At 39.6% G+C, this 24,019-nt stretch overlaps 1 protein-coding gene across 3 annotated transcripts in view; it reads left to right on the top strand.

The window, feature by feature from the left end:
• The first annotated feature begins 2,354 nt into the window (after positions 1–2,354).
• The window catches only part of LOC108708444 (cohesin subunit SA-2), a 60,326-nt gene continuing 38,661 nt past the window's right edge, over positions 2,355–24,019 (top strand). For 2 of the 3 annotated variants that reach the window (XM_018247152.2, XM_018247153.2), the window contains exons 1-12: positions 2,356–2,676; positions 5,359–5,419; positions 6,968–7,114; positions 7,422–7,518; positions 8,069–8,145; positions 8,870–8,941; positions 9,309–9,513; positions 11,698–11,849; positions 12,114–12,187; positions 14,263–14,386; positions 15,725–15,823; positions 17,201–17,280. In XM_018247152.2, the coding sequence (XP_018102641.1) occupies positions 5,417–5,419; positions 6,968–7,114; positions 7,422–7,518; positions 8,069–8,145; positions 8,870–8,941; positions 9,309–9,513; positions 11,698–11,849; positions 12,114–12,187; positions 14,263–14,386; positions 15,725–15,823; positions 17,201–17,280 (1,130 nt within the window). In that variant the 5' untranslated portion in view covers positions 2,356–2,676; positions 5,359–5,416. Of the gene's footprint in view, positions 2,677–5,358; positions 5,420–6,967; positions 7,115–7,421; positions 7,519–8,068; positions 8,146–8,869; positions 8,942–9,308; positions 9,514–11,697; positions 11,850–12,113; positions 12,188–14,262; positions 14,387–15,724; positions 15,824–17,200; positions 17,281–24,019 lie in introns of all 3 variants that reach the window. The other variant, XM_018247150.2, reaches the window with a different exon arrangement.

A 24,019-nucleotide genomic window follows, 5' to 3' on the forward strand; every position in this document is an offset into this window, starting at 1 on the left:
ATGAATGAGGGCTTGTGGTTAGTGTCACTATAGTCACTTTGATATCATGCATTAGCAGTGTGTGATTGATACACTAGCTAGGAAGAGTTGTTGTACCCTTCAACGAGGAGTACCAGATGACTCTGTATGGACTCTGGTGGATAGTGAACATGGCAGTGATAAATCCATTGGAGGCAAACTGAGAGATCCTGGTATACTGGGGACTGGACACCTGGTAGTGTAATACCTAGCTGACACTGATGTGATGTCATAAGACTGTCCACTTTACCAAGTGAAGTACTCATTGTTTGACTATTTATGTCCCTCAATAAATGTGCTCTTCTTGTTATGAACAACCGGCACCCAAGAATTCTCTTAAAGGAATAGTTCAGTGTGAAAATAAAAACTGTGTAAATAGATAGGCTGTGCAAAATAAAAAATGTTTCTAATATTGTTAGTCAGCCAAAAATGTAATATATAAAGGCTGAAGTCAACAGATGTCTAATAAAACAGCTAGAATCCAACTTCCTGCTTTTCAGCTCTATAACTCTGAGCTAGTCAGTGACTTGAAGGGGGGCCACATGGTACATTTCTGTTCAGTGAGTTTGTAATTGATCCTCAGCATTCAGCTCCGATTCAAAAGCAACAGATATGACCCATGTGGCCCCCCCTCAAATCTCTGATTGGTTACTGCCTGGTAACCAGGGTAACCAGTCAGTGTAAACCAAGAGAGCTGAAAAAGCAGGAAGTAGTGTTCAGACTGACATGTTATACATCAAATCACTCCAGCCTTTATTCATTAAATTTTTGGCTTACTAACTATATTAGAAACATTTTTTATTTTGCACAGCCTATCTATTTACCCAGTTTTTATTTTTACACTGAACAATTCCTTTAAACGTGTTTGTGAGAGTTGTAGTTTACCATGGAAACCATTTACATCCATTTTCCTGCATGGGCCCAGAGTTAAACAGTCACACTTAGCAGTTTTGTACCTGTGTAGAGCATCAGGAGTTAAAATTCCTACAGTGTTACGCTGTGGTTCATGTGGTTGCCCCATAAGAAGAATTGAACTGAACTGCATGTAGTATATATACTGTGTGTATATATATATATATATATATATATATATATATAAGTCAGTCTTATATGGTGCACTAAAACACACAAAAATTATTTCAATGTTTCGGCACCATCACTTGGGCCGTTTTCCTGAAGTTTGGATGCAAGAGTGATATTTGAATAAAAGATTTTGATAAAAGTTTCTGGAGTGCTGGTCCATTCTGAAAGTTACATACTACATTTGAAATTCCCAGAACCCACCAGCACACCCTGGCCTCTCCAGCATAAGTTGGCCCGGTGCACAGTCAGAAGGGATCGGCAACCCCAATTGTAGTCAGCGTAATAAAAGAAAAACTGGCACTCAGAGCTCGATGCATGCGGGCAAAGCCCTGCGTGTTTATTACAATGTACATTGTAATAAACACGCAGGGCTTTGCCCGCATGCATCGAGCTCTGAGTGCCAGTTTTTCTTTTATTACATACTACATTTGACCATAGCACCCATCTTGGACTATGTTCAGTGTTGGGATGTGCAAAGCCTAAACGGCATCAAACTGATATCCCAATAGAACATCTGCAAACATGCTCCTAATACCCAAATGTTGTGCTCTCTTCCTAAATGACATAGGCATGCCTAAATGCTTGCTAATGGGAGTGACAAATGTTTTCCATGTCAGAGGAAAAAGTTGTATATTTTGAGCATGCCCTAATGGTCCCTGCCAGAAGCACAGTAGGAGGGTGACAGCCAATCACAGCCCTGCAGTCACACAAGCAAAGACAGGCTTCAGTTCCCTATCAGGTCCTGCTAGCTGCTGATTGGTTCCTGTCCTAAAGTGCAGTGAGCTGAGAACCACCAGCTCCAGCAGAAATATTCAATAAATCAGCCTGAAACACAATTCTTCTATATCTGAATTAATATAACGCACTGGTACATTCTTATTTTTTTACACAATATGTCTCCTGATGGAGCTGCAAGAGGGACCAAAACATTGCTGCTTCCACTAACATGAACTGCACTGGCATGAACTGAAGAGGAATAAAGAGAGCGGCTGCTGCTCTGCTAGACGTGGCCATGGGAAAGTTGTGCCTGTGTAGTAGGTTGTTCACTGCTGCGCCATTTTATCTCATCTGTATATGCCAGTTGATTTGGTGCTCTGATATCCACATAAATCTGAAGCCGTTCATGCTGTTGGCAAATCACTCTGCCTCGCCCCCCCCCCCTTTTATCACCCCGTGCTTCCCCCTTCAAACCCCGTTGCATCATGGTTTGTCAAATGTCTTTGTCAGTTGAACACAAAACTGCAGTGTGATGTATTACTGTTCTGGAACTGTAATGCATTCTCGGTTAAAAACCACCACCCCCTGCAAACTGTTCTGAGCACAATGGGCCGACTTGGGCTCGCCGCGTAACGTGACACCGTCACATTCAACTTCATTTCCACTGCCTCACTGAGGTACCGTAATGCATGAATGAAAGCGCCCCTCTGATTGGCTGTTGAGCTGTGCTGTTCAGCTGTGTGTAGGAAGAACAGAGAAGAAGGGGCGGCCTCCAGGGCATACAAATGATAATAACAAACTGCAGAGCACAGAAGGGGGTGTGTGCAGGTGTAGCCCTGACAACTACCACTAGCACAGGTAAGCGGCTGTGTGGGAAAGCAGTGTTATTGCAGCAGTGATTTGGGGCTGATATGGCAGGAAGATGATATGCAGGCCCTGCTGGTATAGTTACTACCAGCTTCTGAGTATACTGATGGATGGCATGGATTACATGGCTTGTATTGGCTGCCATAATGGACCAGTAAACATTGAAACTCTCTGCATGCTGTACAGTAATGCTAATAATTGTAATAATGCTAATAGTTGTAATAATGCTAATAATTGTAATAATGCTGTTAACTGTAATAATGCTAATAATTGTAGTTTCTCATGAGCAGGGGTGCCAGGGCTCCCAGCCTTTGAGGCAGTGTAGAAGACAATGTCAATGGAGTTGTGTGTATACTCTTTCTGCCTTCAATTGATCTGAGCATTTAGACTTTACCTTAAAGGGGGTCATACTGTATTGTCACATTTCTAAGTCTAATATCCTGTAGCAAAATCGAATTGCTATGGAATAATAGACCTGGTTCAGACTTTGACTGTATTACATTAAAATGAATAAAATGATATAGAACTGATCCTTCTATAGTACGATTACACTATCACTTGAAAATTCAGGGACACATCTAGAAGATCCAGTAAGGAGGGCTGCATTAATTGCAAATTAATTTGCATGCAACCAGTTTAGCCCTAAATCATACATTTAGTAGACATTTACCTGAAGTGAACTAGTAACCTTATTTTAAAGGTTTAATTAAATCACACTAAGGGGGTTATTTACTAATTCATCTCATAATTGAAATAAAAAAAAGTTCAAGCAAACTCCCATGCCCAAGTTTGCCTTATTTATTAATAAAAAAAATCGGATCAGGACAAAAAAACATTAAAATCGAGTGAAACCCTGAATCATAAGATTTGTTCTGATTATTTTCCTGAATCAGTTGATTTTTTTCAGGTTTATGCCCAAAAACCCCAACTTTATTGCATTATCAGGCTAAACCCAGCGCAAGCCACAATATTTTCAAATTGGGATAGGAGATCTCCCATTGACTTATACAAGATTTCTCGACAAGTCTGAGATTGAAATAAAAAAAGTTCAAGCAAACTCCCATGCCCAAGATTGCCTTATTTATTAATAAAAAAAAAAAATGGAAAAATCGAATCCAGAAAAAAAAGCGAGTGAAACCCTGAATCGTAACATTTATTCTGACATTTTTCCTGAATCGCTTGATTTTTTTTCGGGTTTATGCCCAAAAACCCCAAATTTATTGGATTATCAGGCTAAACTTCACAATATCTTCAAATTGGTATAGGGCATCTCCCATTGACTTATACAAGATCTCGACAGGTCTGAGATTTCGGATTCAGGTTTTTTGCAGTATCAAGATATAATAAATCTCGACAAGTTTGAGTTTTTTTCCCCATGAAAAAAAAAAATCGAGTTTTTGCCCCAAAAAGCCCTACCAGAGAAATTCAAGTTTTAGTAAATAACCCCCTTGGGGTCATCTAGTAAACCCCCTGCTAGAGCCACGCAAATTGCTCTTTAGTGCTTCAGCATAAGGTGAACAGCACAAGCAGCCCGTCTGCCATATGGTTATAAATGTGTGGCACCTCTTTCCTTTGTACAAGTTATGTTTATACAGCAGTTGTGTTTAATTAAGGGCCTCTCTCATGAGGCCCTGTACCTAATACTTTTTGCCCATAATGCACTGTGTTTTTAGTCAGGAGTTTTGGAATTGTCCCTCCCAGGCCATTTGCAGATCTTTGAATCACATTCCAGAGGCTTTTGACAGGCAAAAAAACACAGTTTTTTGTAAGGGGCAGCAGTAGCAAGTGACTGAGCATGTGGGCATCGCCTTGCATTCTACTTACTTGTGCTTCATCTAAAAAGTACATAAAAGGGCACCTATAGACACAAGGTGCATTATCTGTTTATAGGGTTTTAGCTGCATCCTTCATAACTTCTGTTATAGCTACAAACCCTGTTGGGATTCTTATCACATGCATGAATTATAACAATGTTTCTTAGTGATCTTCAGGTTTTTCTTGCATTTAATGCATTGACCCCCCACTGTTCTACCTGACCTTGTGGAAAGATTTTAAACTTATTTTATGTATGTATTATTTATACAGGTACATCGACTAAATTATTTTATTTTATTTTGCATTGGAGCAGGTTGAACCCAGGAAGGTATTCTCTTGGTCGTTCATTAAGAACACGATGTGAAAGATGTGATAGCAGCCTCTAATCAGTCTGCCAAAAGAAAGACATGACATGGAAACTGCCTCTATAGCATCTCACATAAAGAAATATATTAATTGCTAAATCAGACACTTATTATGTCATTAAAATAATGCAGAATAGTAAATGTATCCATATACTATCAAGCATTTTAGAATAATATGGGAACATTCTAGATTTGATAAAGCTGGCTTATTGAGTTCAGGGATCACACCCTTTAATATTATCACATTTTTTTTAAATTGCTATAGTATATCTATTTAACTTTTGTTCAATGCTTAATAAATTAGACCTCATCATCCATTTTCCTTTTTTGTACCTGGTAGCAAAGAAAAAAAGAAAAAGGGGTAATGTAAACAGACGTGTGGCAATAACATTTACCCCTGGGCTGTTTTATTCTCTGGAATATATTCACTGATTATAATTCTGCTAGTGCAATCCTGAGACTACAATAATGTTTAAACTGTGTTATAATGCAGAGAGAATAACCAAGGAGAAAATATACAAAAGGATGTGGACTGGGAAAGCCTTGTGATAATGGTAAGTTGTTTCTTTTTTGATTTTGGCTGCCAGTTTATTAAATATATTATTATATCTTAGCAAGTCAATCACCATGATTTTAAGCAGTAGCAGCTCTGAGCTCTAACACTCCAAAACTTCTGCAATTTGCTAATTCATTCAAATTTACCCCACAAAGCTGAAAAGCACAGGTGGGTAGGTGCCAACTTTATCATCTCTTGAAAGTAAGCACCAAACCAGAGCATACACACTTAAAGCCATTTAACACTTGAAGCCATTAACACCTAAGAGCATATTTAATGGTGCTTTGAACCAGGTAGGGCAAACTGAGCTGTGGGCAAACTGAGTTCTGAGGAAATGCAATGGTGCAGCTCAGGAGGGGTTTGGAGGCCACTCCATGTGTTGAACTAAATCACACATGTTTGGTTTAACTTTAAGGAGTTGTTCACCTTAGAATCAACTTTAAGGGGTTATTTATTAAGGTTCGAGTTGTGTTTTCCACGAAAATTCAAATTGATTCTTTGGTCAAGTTTTTACATTTTTCGAGATTTATTATACCCCGACCCTGAAAATAGCTTGAATCAGAAAATATACTATATTAAATCTGTCAAGGTCATGTAGGAGTCAGTAGCAGAGGTCTCTTGAACCATTTGAAGATGTTAATAGTCTCCTTGATGTTTGAGTTTTTTTCAGAGCCAGTGACCCCTAACAACCAGGTAGCATTTTTATGTAAGAAACATACAAACACAGTACAAATTCCACTAAGAATAGGTCCAATAGGATATTATTAGGATCCTGTATATTATTAACACCTATTTATAAAGTGCCAACATTCTCTGCAGTGCTGTACAATAAATGGATGTATACACTGAACATACTGATTACATACAAAAAACAGCTAATAACCTATACAAAACAGCTTGTAAATAGGGATGGGCGATTTTTTTCGGCTTGTTTCGCCGCCAAAATGACGCCCAAAGACTTGTATGGCGTTGTGCGTCAAAAAAAAAAGACAAAGGTGAATTTTTGACGAAACGGGTCAAATTCGCCCATCCCAACTGTACTAAATTGATACATTAGTTGATACATTTCTTATCTTTGTCCTTGCTGAGCAGAATCCCTGAGGTTCATTAAAGGCAGCGGTTAGAATTGATACAATAGTTGTTAATACTCCAGAGATGCTGCTGAGAAATGTATCAACCAAATGTTGCAAAATTGTAACAGTTTAGAGTCTGTGCCTGAATTACTGAGCCGCCAGACTCAAACACCAGAGACAGGGATATTAAACTTAGATTTTGTAAAAACAGTAAAAAATAAATAATGGAAGGTAATTGAAAACAACTGAACTGAAAAAAGTGTTTGGAAGGTGAACAACCCCTTTAAAGGGGTTAATTAGCTTCTTGCCCCTAGCAGTATTCTCTTCTGTTTCATGTCCAGAAACCTTGTGTCAGCCCCGCGCGAACACGTTTGGTGGATTTTGACAAAGAAAGGCATGATTATGTATTTCACACCCTAGCCTATGTAAAGATGTATTTGAAAGCATTATTAGTTCATACTATTTTCTCACAGAAGGCCAAGAAAATCCGAAGACAGTCTGAAAACCAATCTCGCAAAAGTTCTGGGAGAAGAAGCAGGGACAGTGGAATCATCAATGGAGATAGAGCTGAAGCTGTAACACTTTTTGAAGTCATTTGCATTGGGAAAGGGGCAATTCAGGTAACAATGAGAAGTATAAATATAAATGAGAACTTATGTGCATGCTTCATACCCAACAAAAACACTGTTGCTATGTAAATGTAAACGTAAGCTAGAGATACTCGAAAAGTGTATGTTAAGACATTATCATTACGTTATATTAGGGTATATGCATAAATTCTAAGGTCACCATAAAGCAGTAATGTGCAGTAGGAAGTCTTATCCCTTGCCTGCAAATAATCTGTCACTGGGGTTTGATTTGTCCTTTAACTAGTTCACAAACACTGTAATTTCAGAGTATAATGTGATGTTCTACATTTGTTTGCAGTCTGTGGTGAGTGACTGGGTTGAAGTCTATCAAGAAGACAGAGATGCAGCATTACTTGACCTTCTAAATTTTTACATTCAGTGCTCAGGATGTCAAGGTAATGTGTGTTCTATTAGTAGGTAGAGTAGAGTAAGAACTATGGTTATAAGTGCCACGCTTTTTATATTTATTTCTTTATAAACCCACTTGGGGAAAAAAGAAACGATTGTCAGGAAGCCAAGGTATTCAAATGAAGAAACCACATAAAGGTTTCGGAACTCTTGCGTAGTTTTAGTAGACAAAGGCTTAAACCAGAACACATGAGCATTCTTAAAGCAGCCCCTAATAATATTGTAGTGATGCACTAAATGCACCATTATTGGATTTTTCCCTCAGTCTGCAATAAATTGCTCTGGCTTTTCAAAGTATTGGATTAAAAAAAAAAACTATGGTTCAGATTCGATTCTGCTATCCAAATCCCAAACAATTCCTGGATTTACTGTATCCCTAATTAGTAGTGGGGTATCCAAAGTTACTGGCACAGATAATTAGTAAAAATAATTCAAGTTTCATATTGGCTGCATAATATGTCTGCTGCATATAAAAAAAATGAATTGAAAGATGTTCATTGTTTCAATCTTATCAATTGTATCAATCTTTGTTTCTAGGGGTGGTTACTGCAGAAATGTTTCAGAATCAAGGGGACCAGGACATAGTGCAGAGGCTTACAGAGGAGTTTGATGAAGTAATTATTTACATGTTTCTTCTTATTTGAAACAGTAACTATTCCTGAAGTTTCATGTTCTGTAGCCCTCCAGTTTGGCATTAAAATTGTTTTACTAAGCTCATTGATCCCAACAGCCAGGCATTTGTTTGAATATAAAAATGAAGGATAACTAGTGGAGTGCTTGAATAGAAACATAATCATAAAGACATTGATACGAATTGTAGGCATGCCCCAAGTGCATTATTTTTGGATTTCCCTGAATACAGAATCCTCAAAAGTGGTATGACAATTGCATCTGCCAGTGCTCCTTATTGGTCAATGCATGGTGCATCGACAGATGAGTAATAAGAGGAGCTGCAGTTCCTGTTCACTTTCTGCAGCTGTGATCATTCAGACACAGTTTTCCTGTATGGCATAGGTGAAAATGTACTCAGAATGCCTGTAGCTATGAAAGGTGCTGCACATTTTGAATATAGTAGTTTTGACAGCGCTTTCCATACTTTCTATTCTGTTCCATTCATGAAGCTCTTATTACAGTGAATACAGGGAGTTACCCAGTCTCGGGACTGTGAGGTCCGAGGCCCACCTGGCTGCCTACTCAGTGCCCCCCGGGAAGGTTCTATTTTGTCTGAAATACCCTGTGTTTTTATATGCACACTGAGACATGTTTGTAAAGTGTTAGAAGTGTAACATAAAGAGAAACTTATTTATATAATGCTGAAATTGATTCTCATCCTTCTAGGAAACAGGTTTACAGTTCAAGAAATTTATGGCTTTTCCTTGGATTCTCACAATTACATGGCCAAATAACATGGTAAATTGAAGCAGTTTGTTCAAGTATTTATGATAATGCAGTACCGCTATATAAATACAAATATACATAAATGTTAGGAAGTGAGTGTTTTAAAGTTTACCATATCCTTGTTCTCCCAACATCTGGAGCTCAAAGGATTGTAGGATAGTGAACAGTAACAAGTCTAATGTAAAGTGTTTCATTGAAGAATTAAAGTTATTTCTGCAAAAGTCTGTTGATCAAACACTATTTCTAATGCCTTTAAAATGCTGGTGTAAGTGTAATAAAAATATGTTGGCATATATAATCCTTATTGGCAGTTTTTATTGGCAAAGCCAGGTTGTATCCTTTTTTTTCTGGTGTGAAATTTGTATTCTACTGAACACAGGAAAATGGAGACTATCCACTGTCCAAAGCAGGAACGTTCTGGAAAAAATTCAGGGCAAATATCTGTGAACTAACATCTGTACTTGTGCAGAAGTGTCAGTACAATGCTATTTATGATGGATATCTTCTGGACACAGTTATCTCACTTTTGCTTGGCTTATCAGACTCATGCATCAGGGCATTCAGACATACAAGCACTTTATCAGGTAGGTCTCCACTAAAGTAACAGCAAGTTAGCCTAATTTTCATGAGAGGCAGAGTGCTTTTTTAATAAAATCTTGAACAAAAGAACAGGGATATCTTGAAGGTGCATCACCAGTAAAAATGCCTTAAAGTGGACCTGTCACCCAGACACAAAAAGATGTATAATAAAAGTCCTTTTCAAATTAAACATGAAATACAATTTCTATTTTTTATTAAAGCATTCATAGCTGTTGTAAGCTCATTTAAAAATCTCAGCTGTCAATCAAATATTGTCTGCCCCTCCTCTATGCCTTAGGGCAGCATAGAGGTGGGGCAGACAATTGCTTTCACGTTCCATTCAGCACTTCCTAGATGTCGCTGCTCTCCACAGATTCCCCCGTTCTCTTCACCATTTAATTTTGTAGCCAGGGCATGGGAATGGACATAAGGTCCCCTATTCTGGTGCACAAACAAGATTCTGAGATGATGCAAGGCTTGCCTTAATTACAGTGTCCACAAAATGGCTCCTGCCTGCTTGCTATAATTATACATTCCCAGACTGAAGGAAACAAGATTCAAATAATTTATACAGTGTAATTAAAGTTCATTTTGCTTGACTAATGTGATAAAATAGGGTTTTGAATATTTTTTTGGGGCGACTGGTCCGCCTTTAATGGGTCCATTTGAGCATACATTCGTTTTTACACCTCTATACTTGAAATTCAGGAAAGCTATAAAGACAGAAAATCATATCCATACTTGGTTGAATTGAGATTCATTAAAATATCTATTCCCACTTAGAGAAACTAATACTAATCTACATAGGTACAAGTAAGAAAAAAATGCCCTATGTTATTTGCAAAGTCTGGTCAATTTTAGCAATGACTTGAGTAGATACCATTTACTAGTCACTTGTTTGAAAGCAAACTAGAACTGGGCCAACTTTGTGGCTTTTGTTACCCAGTTGATATATTGCCCCAAGTTGTTAGAGACTAGAATAAAAACATTGATATGAATATTCAAATATGAACTGCTTTTAATGGAGTATTGCCCTGAATAGTGTAATACCGTTGAGTTAAATGGCAACATATGTTCAGTGGTATAGAACTTAAATCTAAAAAATAATACAGATAGTAATGCTGTATGTTATATACTGAACTTACTGTACCAGTATTCAGCCTTATAACAGTAATAATAAAAAGGCCTCATTTACATTGCACCTATTAACACAGAGGAACCCTGTGCAGTGCCCCCTTGCAAGCACAACAGTGCTGGAATTCTGAAAAAGTTCTGCACTATGGGAAATAACTATGGCAATTCTGCTCAAAATTGCTTTTTGCTCATTGCACTTGTAAACTAAAATCAGCCCTACATGCCTTCAAATGTATCTACTGCATATCAGTGGCACTGCACATGCTCAGTATCCTTAGGCTGCAGGAGACACTGAGGCTACAGGGCTGATTATAAATCAGTTCTGATTCAGAAAGCATTAGTTCCTATGCTGACATTTTATCTTAATCTTAATTTATTTATAAGCCTTGTATCAAGAATTTTATACTGTGTATATGCTGTATATGACAGGCCCAGCAGATATGTTTTATGGGGGCATCTTTAGAGGCAAATATCTTAACAGCTAAAGGGGAGTGGTTACCTTGGTACACAACCCGAAAACATAAGGTGTAGCATGTCTGTCATAATTGTTGAGTTTTAGTTCACCTTTAATTGCAAATCATAGCACCAGTCTGGAAAGATGTCGGGGTACCAGAAAATAATTTCCAAGATCAAATGACAGTTTATAACCTAATTAAGGTGCAGGCATTGGATCTGAAAGCTCAGAATTATGGGAAGGCCATCTGCCATAGAGTCAATTTTAATTAAATAATTCAGATTTTTAAAAATGATTTTCTTTTTCTCTGTAATGTTAAAATAGTATCTTATACTCCAAACTAAGATATAATTAATCCTTAATGGAGGGAGCATAATCCTATTTGGTTTATTTAATGTTTTAATAATTTTAGCAGACTTAATGTATGAAGATCTAAATTACAGAAAAATTCCTTATCTGGAAACCCCCAGGTCCTGAGCACTCTGGATAACAGGTCCCATACTTGTATTGTGAATCAGGTAGATCTATCTTAAAAATAAAATGCTTTTCTTTGCTGTTGTGCTCCGTTCTGTAACTGTTTGTTTCTCTTTCTGCATTAAAGCTTTGAAGCTGCACACTGCCCTAGTGAGGATTATTCTTAATCTTGAAACCAGTATACATAATTTACAAAGACTGTACAATGTGGAGCAAAAGCGCTTCACTTTGAAAAAGGCTAGCTACAGAATGGAGCAAATTGAGAAAAAAAGGAACGAGGTTTGTTGAACCGTTAAAATATGTGTACCGCTTAGCATGAGAAATAACAAAAACACAGGGGTTGATTTACCAACTAACTTTTTATGAGCAGTACCAATTTGTACCTCTTGTAAAAAAAGAATTGTTAATTCCTGCATGTTCTATGTATCTGGGGGTTGATAAAGATAAGCATTCTTGTTTTTCTGTACAGTAAGTAACAATTTTACTGCCCGCTAAAAATGGCCAATTTTTAAATACTAATTTTTTTCTTATTTACCGGTACAGATTGAGCAGAAACACGTTGAAATTACAAATATGATAGATGCTATATTTAAAGGGACCATTGTGCAACGTTACAGGTAAGATTTGTGCTGAATATAAATCTAAGGCACCATACATGAGACTAGACTTTAATGTTGAGTTTTTGATGGAGGGAAGACAAGTTAGTGTTTAAACTACATATGTCAATAGAATAATATCACAACTGCTGGTTCATTATGATCCCAGCAATCAGTTCTCTAAGGAAAGGGAAGCAGTCTTACTGCATTTACTGGTACTGGGTATTGTAGTGACCTCTCAGCCCCCCTCAGTCTGCACTCGGTCTGCAAAAGTCAGGGAACACTGTAGGGAATGGCTGCAATATATCCAGACTGGTCTTCTTTAAAGATTAAAGGAACAGTTCAGTGTGAAAATAAAAACGGGGTAAATAGAAAGCCTGTGCAACAAAAATTCTAATATAGCTAGTTAGCCAAAAATGTAATGTATAAAGGCTGGAGTGACTGGATATCTAATAGAACAGAACACTACTTACTGCTTTTCAGATCTCTAACTCTGAGTTAGTCAGTGACTTTAAGGGGACATAACTGTTCAGTGAGTTTACAATTGATCCTCAGCACGCAGCTCAGATTCAAAAGCAAACAGTTTTGACTCCTGTGTCCCTCCCTCAAGTCACTCATTGGTTACTGCCTGGTAATCAATCTATGGAAACCATGTGGCTGAAAAGCAGGAAGTAGTGTTCTGGCTATTATGTTACACATCCAGCCTTTATAAATTACATTTTTGGCTAACTAACTTTATCAGAAATGTTTTTTATTTTGCACAGCCCATCTATTTACCCAGTTTTTATTTTTACACTGAACTATTCCTTTAAGCTTTTTTATTTGGTTAAGTAATGATTTATAATAGAACAATACATGTTAAATTAGCTAACAATAATGTTTATACTACAGAGTCTACATTTAGGGGCCCATTTAGTAAACCTTGTTTTTTTGTGGTCGGGGTTTTTAGGGAGAAAACAATACATTTTTGTGGAAAAATACGCCATCTCAAACCTGTGGAGGTCATGTAGAAGTCAATGTCAGATATCCCTGCAGTTGTTTCTTGATATTGTGATCTGCGCTGGATAATCCGAAAAAGTTGGGGTTATCGTCTGATAATTCAAAAAAGCAGAGTTTTCACATCGAAAATTCGAAAAAATTGAGTTTACAGTGCGTCCATCGCATTATACGAATTAATTGCACCATAGGAATTGATGCTCAAGACGTTTTGTTGCTCCGATTTTTTTCAAGAAAAATTATTGATGGGTTCAATTCATTCAAGGGAGTTAGGTTGACTTTGTTTTTTTTAGATAAATTGGAGTTTTAGTAAATCAGCCCCCTATTGTTGGTATGTCAAGAACAGGCATGACAAGTGGCTTACTGCAACAAAATGAAGTCAAAATATGATAGGTTGCTATGGGTTACTGCACAGGGCAAATTTTCCTAATGTTAGTAAATGAGCCCCACAATTGATTTACTGTATGAACATATATTCACTATAGTCCAAAATGAAGATAGGATGAAGATAGGATCTGTTTTATTTTTTAGTGCTTTAGAGAACTTTAGTGAAGGATTTGTAGTTAATACATACAAATGTGGTCATGTGTGCTCCCTTTACCAGAGAATTTAGGTGTAATAAAGAAGTATTACTTTAAGTACTGCACAGTATATTTTGGGGTTCTATACCAGCTCAAGGCAACCACAACCAGAGGCACAGTGAAGATACTCTGTGCCTCTGAATATGCCTCCAGTAGCTCTTCATCTTCTTTTCTAATGATTCCCATCACATTCTATGCTACTGTCTGAGCTCAGGAACCAACTCACAATATACTGTGTATAAATATATATAGAGAGAGAGTATAAAAGCCACAATACAAGACTGATAGTAATTAATTTAGATCCTCATTACATGGTGTCTCAGAAACCAGTGCAATTTTGCATCAGAATTTAATAATCAACTCTGTAGCATCAGTTTCTAGGACAGATGATCTGCTTGATGATTGTGATCACACCTAAACTTAGCTTCTCATCAGCTGCCCAGAGAAAAATAATGAGTATTTAGATTAGGGGTTAGTTCTCCTTTTACATTTACAGAACATCTTTCTCTATCCTTTTAGAGATGTGGTCCCTGATATAAGAGCACTGTGTATTGAAGAACTGGGGATATGGATGAAAATGTACCCTCAAGTCTATTTGAATGATAGCTGCTTGAAATACATTGGATGGATGCTGTACGATAAGGTACTATTTTCTAAGGAAGTGAATTGCTAGGATTCAGAATGATGTCACCTTACTGTGCTATTGCTTTATAGTACTATGAGATTGTTCTGATTATTAAATGTCCACTTGTTTGTAGAATTAACTTTTCAGTCCAAAACAGCCATTGATTGCAGGGGTGGATACTAAGTTGCTTAACAAGTCCTGTACATACTCAGGTTTCAGCAGTGGCAGGGGCAAATTTACAAAGGGCGAAGTGACTAACGCGGTCGAAAATTCGCCAGCGTGACATTTCGGTACTTACGCTCGCCGGTGTAACTTCACTAGCAAAGGAGATAGACTCTAGCGGTAATTCGCTCCCTGACGCCTGGCGAATTTGCGCTCTGGCGATTGGACGTAACTACGCAAATTCACTAAGATGCGGATTTTACTGAACGTTACCTCTTGCGCTAGACTTGCCTTCGCCACCTCAGACCAGCGAAGTGCAATAGGGTAGATAGGAGTTCCTCAAAAAATAGTTGAAAATTTTTCAAGATTTAGAAGGAAAGAACATTTCTACCCCCCCCACACTAAGCACTAAAGATATTAAACTCCTAAATAGCCCCTTTTTTAGGAAAATATTATTAGTTAAAAATGATTATGAAGCCTCCAAGTAGGTTTGTTTTAAAAGCCAACATGAAAAGGATTCTTATTGGTATTTTGTGTCTAATATAGTGTGTTCTGTTTTCTAGTAGACTAGGTATGAAGATCCAAATTATGGAAAGACCCAGAAAACCCCAGGTCCCGAGCATTATGGATAACATGTCCCATACATGTAGTTATAGAGTTTTTGATAAAGTTTTCCAGAGGTAAATGCATATAAGGAAACTGAACACCGTTTCCCATTTAAAAATACTCCTACAACCAAATAGAACATCTGATACTCAATTTCATGATGTATCTCTTGAAAAAAGCATCAGTAATTACTTTCTATTCAAACACTACATAAATTAACATATCATTTGTTTGTATTACATTTTATAGCCCGGTGCCAGCCTCATAGGGTGTAACTCACAACCCTTAAAAGAAAGAATTAATGAATATTAAAGGAATGTTAATGACTTTTCACAAATGTTTACACTTAAGGCATAAAGAACTTTAGTGAGCAAACCCCAAGTGGATAGCTATACTACTGGAATTTTCCTGATAGAAATAAGAACATCCATATCTCACTAGTATCCTTTTGTCCAGAATGCATGCACTTTAATCAGCATGGTCTGGTTACATTTATTGGACCACAGATTTTATGAACTACTTCATATTTCCTGTCCATATAGAATGAATAACACATTATGAACAATGGCTTTTCACTATCTCTTGTAGGTGCCTGATGTTCGCATGAAAAGTCTACTTTCTCTACAAGGGCTTTATGAGAGGAAGGATTTTGTTGCCAAAATGGATTTATTCAATACCAGGTTTAAGGTAATGCAGTGCAATGAACATGAAAATGTTTCCTTTATTTTGTAAGAATACAGTAATGGGATCTATTATCTAGAATGCTTAGGACATGGGGTTTTCTACTTGTTCATATTTACTACTTACCTTAATATACGTTAGATCTTGCAACCAATCCGACAAAATTATGACCATAGTGTTCTCCCATATCGTTAATCATTGTTAAAATGATTGATTAGCAGATAAAATTGTTCTCAGTATGGAGATCTGAAGATGTATTTCAACTATAAATACAGTAGTTAAAAGACAACCCTCCTATTGTACAATTAAACAAGATTAAAGAACAAGCATTCTGTATATTCAGTTAATAAATCAAGGGTATTAAAAAAGCATATACATTTTCAGTAAAGTGACTGCTTCTAAAAAAGTGCAGCAAAGTGCAGTTTTATTCAAGATAATACACATATTTTATTTTGAAAACCCTTGATAAGTGATTAGAATAGCAAAACTGAAAAATAAATTGAATTAATGCCTGTGCCTAGAGATATTACCAGATGAGAGAGGGCTATTGTTGCCAAAGTTGCCTACCCTGAAACGGCCTTAGTAAAAAGCTAATAACCTAAATCCCAAAGTTCCTTAGGAAAAAAATGATGATAGCATTGAAAGAGTTAGGGAGTCACATGAAACGAATCATTAAAAAGTATGGCCAACCAACCACACACCTACGTCAAACAATTCAGTGTCTGTGAAATGTATTTAAAAAAAAGAGTTAAAAACAATAAAAGTTACTTTCACCTTTGCTATTTCTGTGTATATGGAACTGCCATAGTCCGTGCTCTGCTGAAGTAATATAACAGCAGACTCCAATAAAACAGCTTACTTGGCATTAGCAACAGTATCTGACAATGGTACATACGGGAATAATGGATCACCAGATGAGGTCACTGTGGGCCTACAAATATTTTTTGGCATTGAGGGTATAATTGTGGAAATTGTTACCTAATAGACTAATATCAAGAAAGGTTTATAGCAGGAATGTATAAATTATTATTCATACAAATTTTCTAGAAATGTGCTCAGGACTAGGAGTAGGGCTTTGCCACTTAGGGGTAATCATAATGCACGCTATACATTGCACGCACCAATGATATATGAAAAGAAAGCACCTCAAATCTTTTGTAAAGATTTCGGGTGCTTCCAAGTAATGCAACCATTGACAAGCTGAGCTATTATTGGTGATGAGAATGAACTTTTAACATGATTAGGCAAACAAGAATGGCTACAGGTGGTGCTCTGATATATGGGGCAAAGATTGATGGCATGTGGCATTAATATCAATTGCTCAACAAAACAGATGACTTTTGCCTATGGCTGACTGCTTACCATGTGCTTTCGCTTTCCCAGGATCGTATTATATCAATGACGCTAGACCGAGACCATGATGTGTCTCTACAAGCAATGAAACTCCTTATGTTTATGTCACAGTAAGTATCATAAGGCTTTTTATTTACTTTACTATTTTTATTTTCAGATAATATATAACTAATAGTTTAACTGTCAACAGAAAAACAATTGTAATGGTGTGTGTACATTTTGTATGTGTTTGCAAGGGCAAACAATGTGTTTGCAAGGTAGCTCAATAATAGCACTAATATCTGCATGTGTTTCTCCTGTTTGCACTTCTTTTACATATTTACTAAAGGTCAAATTTTCTCCTTGTTCAGCTACACCAAAGTTCACATGAATACATCAGCTAGGACTGGCAGCTAGGAGAGTTGTATTCACTAGTAAAAGGGAAGGAGAGGGATTTAGATGTAGGTGCAAGCAGCAGCAGCAGTAAGGATGGATTGCACTGGGTAGAGAAGGGAATATAGGTAGAGATGTCGCGAACTGTTCGCCGGCGAACTTGTTCGCGCGAACATCGGGTGTTCGCGCTCGCCGGAAGTTCGCGAACGTCGCGCGACGTTCGCCATTTTGGGTTCGCCATTGTTGGCGCTTTTTTTTGCCCTCTCACCCCAGACCAGCAGGTACATGGCAGCCAATCAGGAAGCTCTCCCCTGGACCACTCCCCTTCCCTATAAAAACCGAAGCCCTGCATAGTTTTTTCACTCTGCCTGTGTGTGCTGAAGAGATAGTGTAGGGAGAGAGCTGCTGCCTGTTAGTGATTTCAGGGACAGTTGAAAGTTTGCTGGCTAGTAATCGTTTTGATACTGCTCTGTTATTGGAGGGACAGAAGTCTGCAGGGGTTTGAGGGACATTTAAGCTTAGGTAGCTTTGCTGGCTAGTAATCTACCTTCTACTGCAGTGCTCTGTATGTAGCTGCAGTGGGCAGCTGTCCTGCTTCTGATCTCATCTGCTGACTGCTGCAATAACAGTAGTCCTTGTAAGGACTGCTTTTATTTATTTTTTGTTGTTTTACTACTACTACTACTACTACTACTATAAGAGCCCAGTGCTATTAGTCTAGCAGTGTTGGGGAGTGGGACTGGTGTGCTAATCTGCTGCTCCTAGTAGTTCAGCAGCACCAACTTTAATTTTTTTTTTTTAATATTCATTTTTTTTTTATTTTACTTTTTTTTATTTTACTACCGCTGTAGTAGTGTATAAGTTGACCTTTTAGGCATTATTTGCCCTGTAGGCATTATTTGCACACTGTTTTCTTCAACCCGCCATCGAGCTGTGTGACCTTGTTCCCATTCTGTCTAAATATCCATAATATTACCGTCTCCAGAAAAAACACCGGAGTCACTTTTTTCAAGCAGCCATAATATATTTTACGTAATCCGTATCCACCGCTGTAGTAGTGTATACGTTGGCCTTGTAGGCATTATTTGCACACTGTTTTCTTCAACCCGCCATCGAGCTGTGTGACCTTGTTCCCATTCTGTCTAAATATCCATAATATTACCGTCTCCAGAAAAAACACCGGAGTCACTTTTTTCAAGCAGCCATAATATATTTTACGTAATCCGTATCCACCGCTGTAGTAGTGTATACGTTGGCCTTGTAGGCATTATTTGCACACTGTTTTCTTCAACCCGCCATCGAGCTGTGTGACCTTGTTCCCATTCTGTCTAAATATCCATAATATTACCGTCTCCAGAAAAAACACCGGAGTCACTTTTTTCAAGCAGCATTCATATATTTTACGTAATCCGTATCCACCGCTGTAGTAGTGTATACGTTGGCCTTGTAGGCATTATTTGCACACTGTTTTCTTCAACCCGCCATCGAGCTGTGTGACCTTGTTCCCATTCTGTCTAAATATCCATAATATTACCGTCTCCAGAAAAAACACCGGAGTCACTTTTTTCAAGCAGCATTCATATATTTTACGTAATCCGTATCCACCGCTGTAGTAGTGTATACGTTGGCCTTGTAGGCATTATTTGCACACTGTTTTCTTCAACCCGCCATCGAGCTGTGTGAGCTTGTTCACATTTTGTCTAAATATTGATAATATTATCGTCTCTAGAAAAACCACTTGAGTTACTTTTTTTCAAGCAGCATTCATATATTTTACGTAATCCGTATCCACCGCTGTAGTAGTGTATACGTTGACCTTGTAGGCATTATTTGCACACTGTTTTCTTCAACCCGCCATCGAGCTGTGTGACCTTGTTCCCATTCTGTCTAAATATCCATAATATTACCGTCTCCAGAAAAAACACCGGAGTCACTTTTTTCAAGCAGCATTCATATATTTTACGTAATCCGTATCCACCGCTGTAGTAGTGTATACGTTGGCCTTGTAGGCATTATTTGCACACTGTTTTCTTCAACCCGCCATCGAGCTGTGTGACCTTGTTCCCATTCTGTCTAAATATCCATAATATTACCGTCTCCAGAAAAAACACCGGAGTCACTTTTTTCAAGCAGCATTCATATATTTTACGTAATCCGTATCCACCGCTGTAGTAGTGTATACGTTGGCCTTGTAGGCATTATTTGCACAGTGTTTTCTTCAACCCGCCATCGAGCTGTGTGAGCTTGTTCACATTTTGTCTAAATATTGATAATATTATCGTCTCTAGAAAAACCACTTGAGTTACTTTTTTTCAAGCAGCATTCATATATTTTACGTAATCCGTATCCACCGCTGTAGTAGTGTATACGTTGACCTTGTAGGCATTATTTGCACACTGTTTTCTTCAACCCGCCATCGAGCTGTGTGACCTTGTTCCCATTCTGTCTAAATATCCATAATATTACCGTCTCCAGAAAAAACACCGGAGTCACTTTTTTCAAGCAGCATTCATATATTTTACGTAATCCGTATCCACCGCTGTAGTAGTGTATACGTTGGCCTTGTAGGCATTATTTGCACACTGTTTTCTTCAACCCGCCATCGAGCTGTGTGACCTTGTTCCCATTCTGTCTAAATATCCATAATATTACCGTCTCCAGAAAAAACACCGGAGTCACTTTTTTCAAGCAGCATTCATATATTTTACGTAATCCGTATCCACCGCTGTAGTAGTGTATACGTTGGCCTTGTAGGCATTATTTGCACACTGTTTTCTTCAACCCGCCATCGAGCTGTGTGACCTTGTTCCCATTCTGTCTAAATATCCATAATATTACCGTCTCCAGAAAAAACACCGGAGTCACTTTTTTCAAGCAGCATTCATATATTTTACGTAATCCGTATCCACCGCTGTAGTAGTGTATACGTTGACCTTGTAGGCATTATTTGCACACTGTTTTCTTCAACCCGCCATCGAGCTGTGTGAGCTTGTTCACATTTTGTCTAAATATTGATAATATTATCGTCTCTAGAAAAACCACTTGAGTTACTTTTTTTCAAGCAGCATTCAGATATTTTACGTAATCCGTATCCACCGCTGTAGTAGTGTATACGTTGACCTTGTAGGCATTATTTGCACACTGTTTTCTTCAACCCGCCATCGAGCTGTGTGACCTTGTTCACATTTTGTCTAAATATTGATAATATTATCGTCTCTAGAAAAACCACTTGAGTTACTTTTTTTCAAGCAGCATTCATATATTTTACGTAATCCGTATCCACCGCTGTAGTAGTGTATACGTTGACTTTGTAGGCATTATTTGCACAGTGTTTTCTTCAACCCGCCATCTAGCTGTGTGTATTATCGTTTCCAGAAAAACCAACTGAGTTTTTGTTGTTGTTGTTGTTTTTTTAAAAATAATGCCAGGCAAAGGCAGGCCGCCACGCAGAGGCCGTGCTAGGGGCCGTGCTGCTATGCAATCCTGTGGCCCTAGCAAATTGCCCAGTTTTAAAAAGCCAATGACCCTGAACTCCCAAAATGCTGAAGAGGTAGTTGACTGGCTTACACAGCACACCCCATCCTCTACCGTTTCTAACTTTACCACAACATCCTCCTCATCCTCCACTGCTATGGCCACCCCACGTAACACTTCCTCCACCACCGGTGCCCCTTCTTCACTGGGGTCAGAGGAGTTATTTTCCAATGAGTTTCTTGAACTGAGTAATGCGCAACCATTATTGCCAGAAGAAGATGAAGGAGATGAGGACCTTACACCAGATTTAATTCTGGCAGAGAACACGATAGAGATGGACATAATGAGTGATGAGGAGGAGGTCCCCGCTGCTGCTTCCTTCTGTGATGTGTCAGAAGAAATTGATGCATCTGAGGAGAATGATGATGAGGAGATTGATGTTTTGTGGGTGCCTAGTAGAAGAGAGCAAGAGGAGGGTAGTTCAGATGGAGAGACGGAGAGTCAGAGAGGCAGTAGGAGAATAAGACTTAGAAGAAGCAGGGAGGACAGCCCGCAGGGATCAGCAGGGCAACAACATGTATCGGCACCTGTGTTCAGCCGGCCAACGCACCCGCCATTGCCGCCAATACCGCCAACTCCGCCAACTTCTACTGTTACCGCCAGATCGCACACTTCCAAAAAGTCAGCAGTGTGGGATTTTTTTAATGTGTGTGCCTCTGACAAAAGCATTGTAATTTGCAATGAGTGCAGTCAGAAACTGAGCCTTGGTAAGCCCAACAGCCACATAGGTACAACTTCTATGCGAAGGCACATGAGCGGCAAGCACAAAGCACTTTGGGAGCAACACCTCAAAGGCAACAGGCAAACTAAAAGCCACACTCCTTCTGGTCCAGCATCTTACTGCTCTACCTCTGCTCTCCTTGACCCGTCTGAACCACCCTCCACTCCGCCTTCCACCTTGACCACCTGTTCCCATTCCCAGTCATCTGCCACCAGCCAAGTTTCTGTGAAGGCCATGTTTGAGCGTAAGAAGCCAATGTCTGACTGTCACCCCCTTGCCCGGCGTCTGACAGCTGGCTTGTCTGCACTCTTAGCCCGCCAGCTTTTACCATACCAGCTGGTGGACTCTGAGGCCTTCCGCAAATTTGTAGCAATTGGGACACCGCAGTGGAAGGTACCCAGCCGCAATTTTTTTTCTAAAAAGGGAATACCACACCTGTACCAACATGTGCAGAGCCAAGTTACCGCATCTCTGTCACTTAGTGTTGGGCCAAAGGTCCATATGACTACTGACGCATGGTCCTCCAAGCATGGTCAGGGCAGGTATGTCACCTACACTGCCCACTGGGTGAACTTGGTAATGGCTGGGAAGCAGGGAATGGGTAGCTCAACAACAACAGTGGAGTTGGTGTCACCGCCACGGATTGCACGCGGTTCTGCCACCACCTCTACTCCTCCATCGCTCTCTACCTCGTCTTCTTCTTCTTCTTACTCTGCTGCTGGGTCCTCCTTCTCCTCCTCCACACCTGTGCACCCCCAGCTCCCCCTAGGCTATTCGACGTGCCAGGTACGCCGTTGTCACGCTGTCTTGGGGATGACGTGCCTGGAAAGCAAAAACCATACCGGATCTGTACTCCTGTCATCTCTGCAGTCACAGGCCGATCGGTGGCTGACCCCACACCAACTGCAGATCGGAAAAGTGGTGTGTGACAATGGAAGCAATCTGTTGGCAGCGTTGAGACTAGGCAATTTAACACATGTGCCCTGCATGGCACATGTGTTAAATTTAATAGTCCAACGTTTTGTCTCCAAGTACCCAGGATTCCAGGACGTTCTCACCCAGTCCAGAAAGGTGTCGGCCCATTTCAGACGTTCCTACACAGCCATGGCACGCCTTGCTGACATTCAGCAGCGCTACAACATGCCAGTCAGGCGTTTGATTTCTGACAGCCAGACTCGCTGGAATTCAACGCTCCTTATGTTGGAACGTCTGCTGCAACAACAAAGGGCCGTCAACGAGTACCTTTTTGAACTGGGTGGTAGGACTGGATCTGCACAGCTGGGGATTTTTTTCCCCCGTTACTGGGTGCTTATGCGCGATGCCTGCAGGCTCATGCGACCTTTTGAAGAGGTGACAAATATGGTCAGTCGCACCGAAGGCACCATCAGCGACCTAATACCCTTCGCTTTCTTCCTGGAGCGTGCCGTGCGACGAGTGACAGATGAGGCTGTAGACCAGCGTGACGAGGAGCTGGAAGCGCACGATTTCTGGTCGGAATCACCAGAACGAACCCAGGCACCTGCTGCAACGCAGGGAGAGGTGCCAGAAGTGGAGTCAGAGGAGGAAGGTGGCTTTGTGGAGGAGGAGGAGGAGGACCAACAGGAGCAGGCTTCCCAGGGGGCTAGTGGTGACCTTTTGGGGACCCCTGGTCTTGTACGTGGCTGGGGGGAGGAGACCGTGGATGATGCAGTCCTTGATAATGAGGAAGCGGAGATGGATAGCTCTGCATCCAACCTTGTGAGAATGGGGTCTTTCATGCTGTCATGCCTGTTGAAGGACCCCCGTATCAAGAGGCTTAAGGAGAAGGACCTGTACTGGGTCGCAACGCTACTAGACCCTCGGTACAAGCATAAAGTGTCAGAAATGTTACCAACATACCACAAGTCCGAAAAGATGCGGCATTTACAAACCAGCCTGCAAAACATGTTGTACAATGCTTTTAAGGGTGATGTCACTTCAGGAACTCATCAACATTCCAGGGGCAGAGGTGCCAGTAATCCTGCCACGAGCACACCTGCAAGGACAAAGCCCTTTGGCCAGTCTGTAACGTCAGACATGCAAATGTTTTTCTGTCCAAGGCAGCGCCACAACCCTTCTGGATCCACCCTCAAAGAACGCCTCGACCGGCAGGTAGCGGACTACCTGGCATTAACTGCAGATATCGACACTCTGAGGAGCGATGAACCCCTGGACTACTGGGTGCGCAGGCTTGATCTGTGGCC

Source organism: Xenopus laevis, chromosome 2L (genome assembly GCF_017654675.1).
Source record: "Xenopus laevis strain J_2021 chromosome 2L, Xenopus_laevis_v10.1, whole genome shotgun sequence".
NCBI lineage: Eukaryota > Metazoa > Chordata > Amphibia > Anura > Pipidae > Xenopus > Xenopus laevis.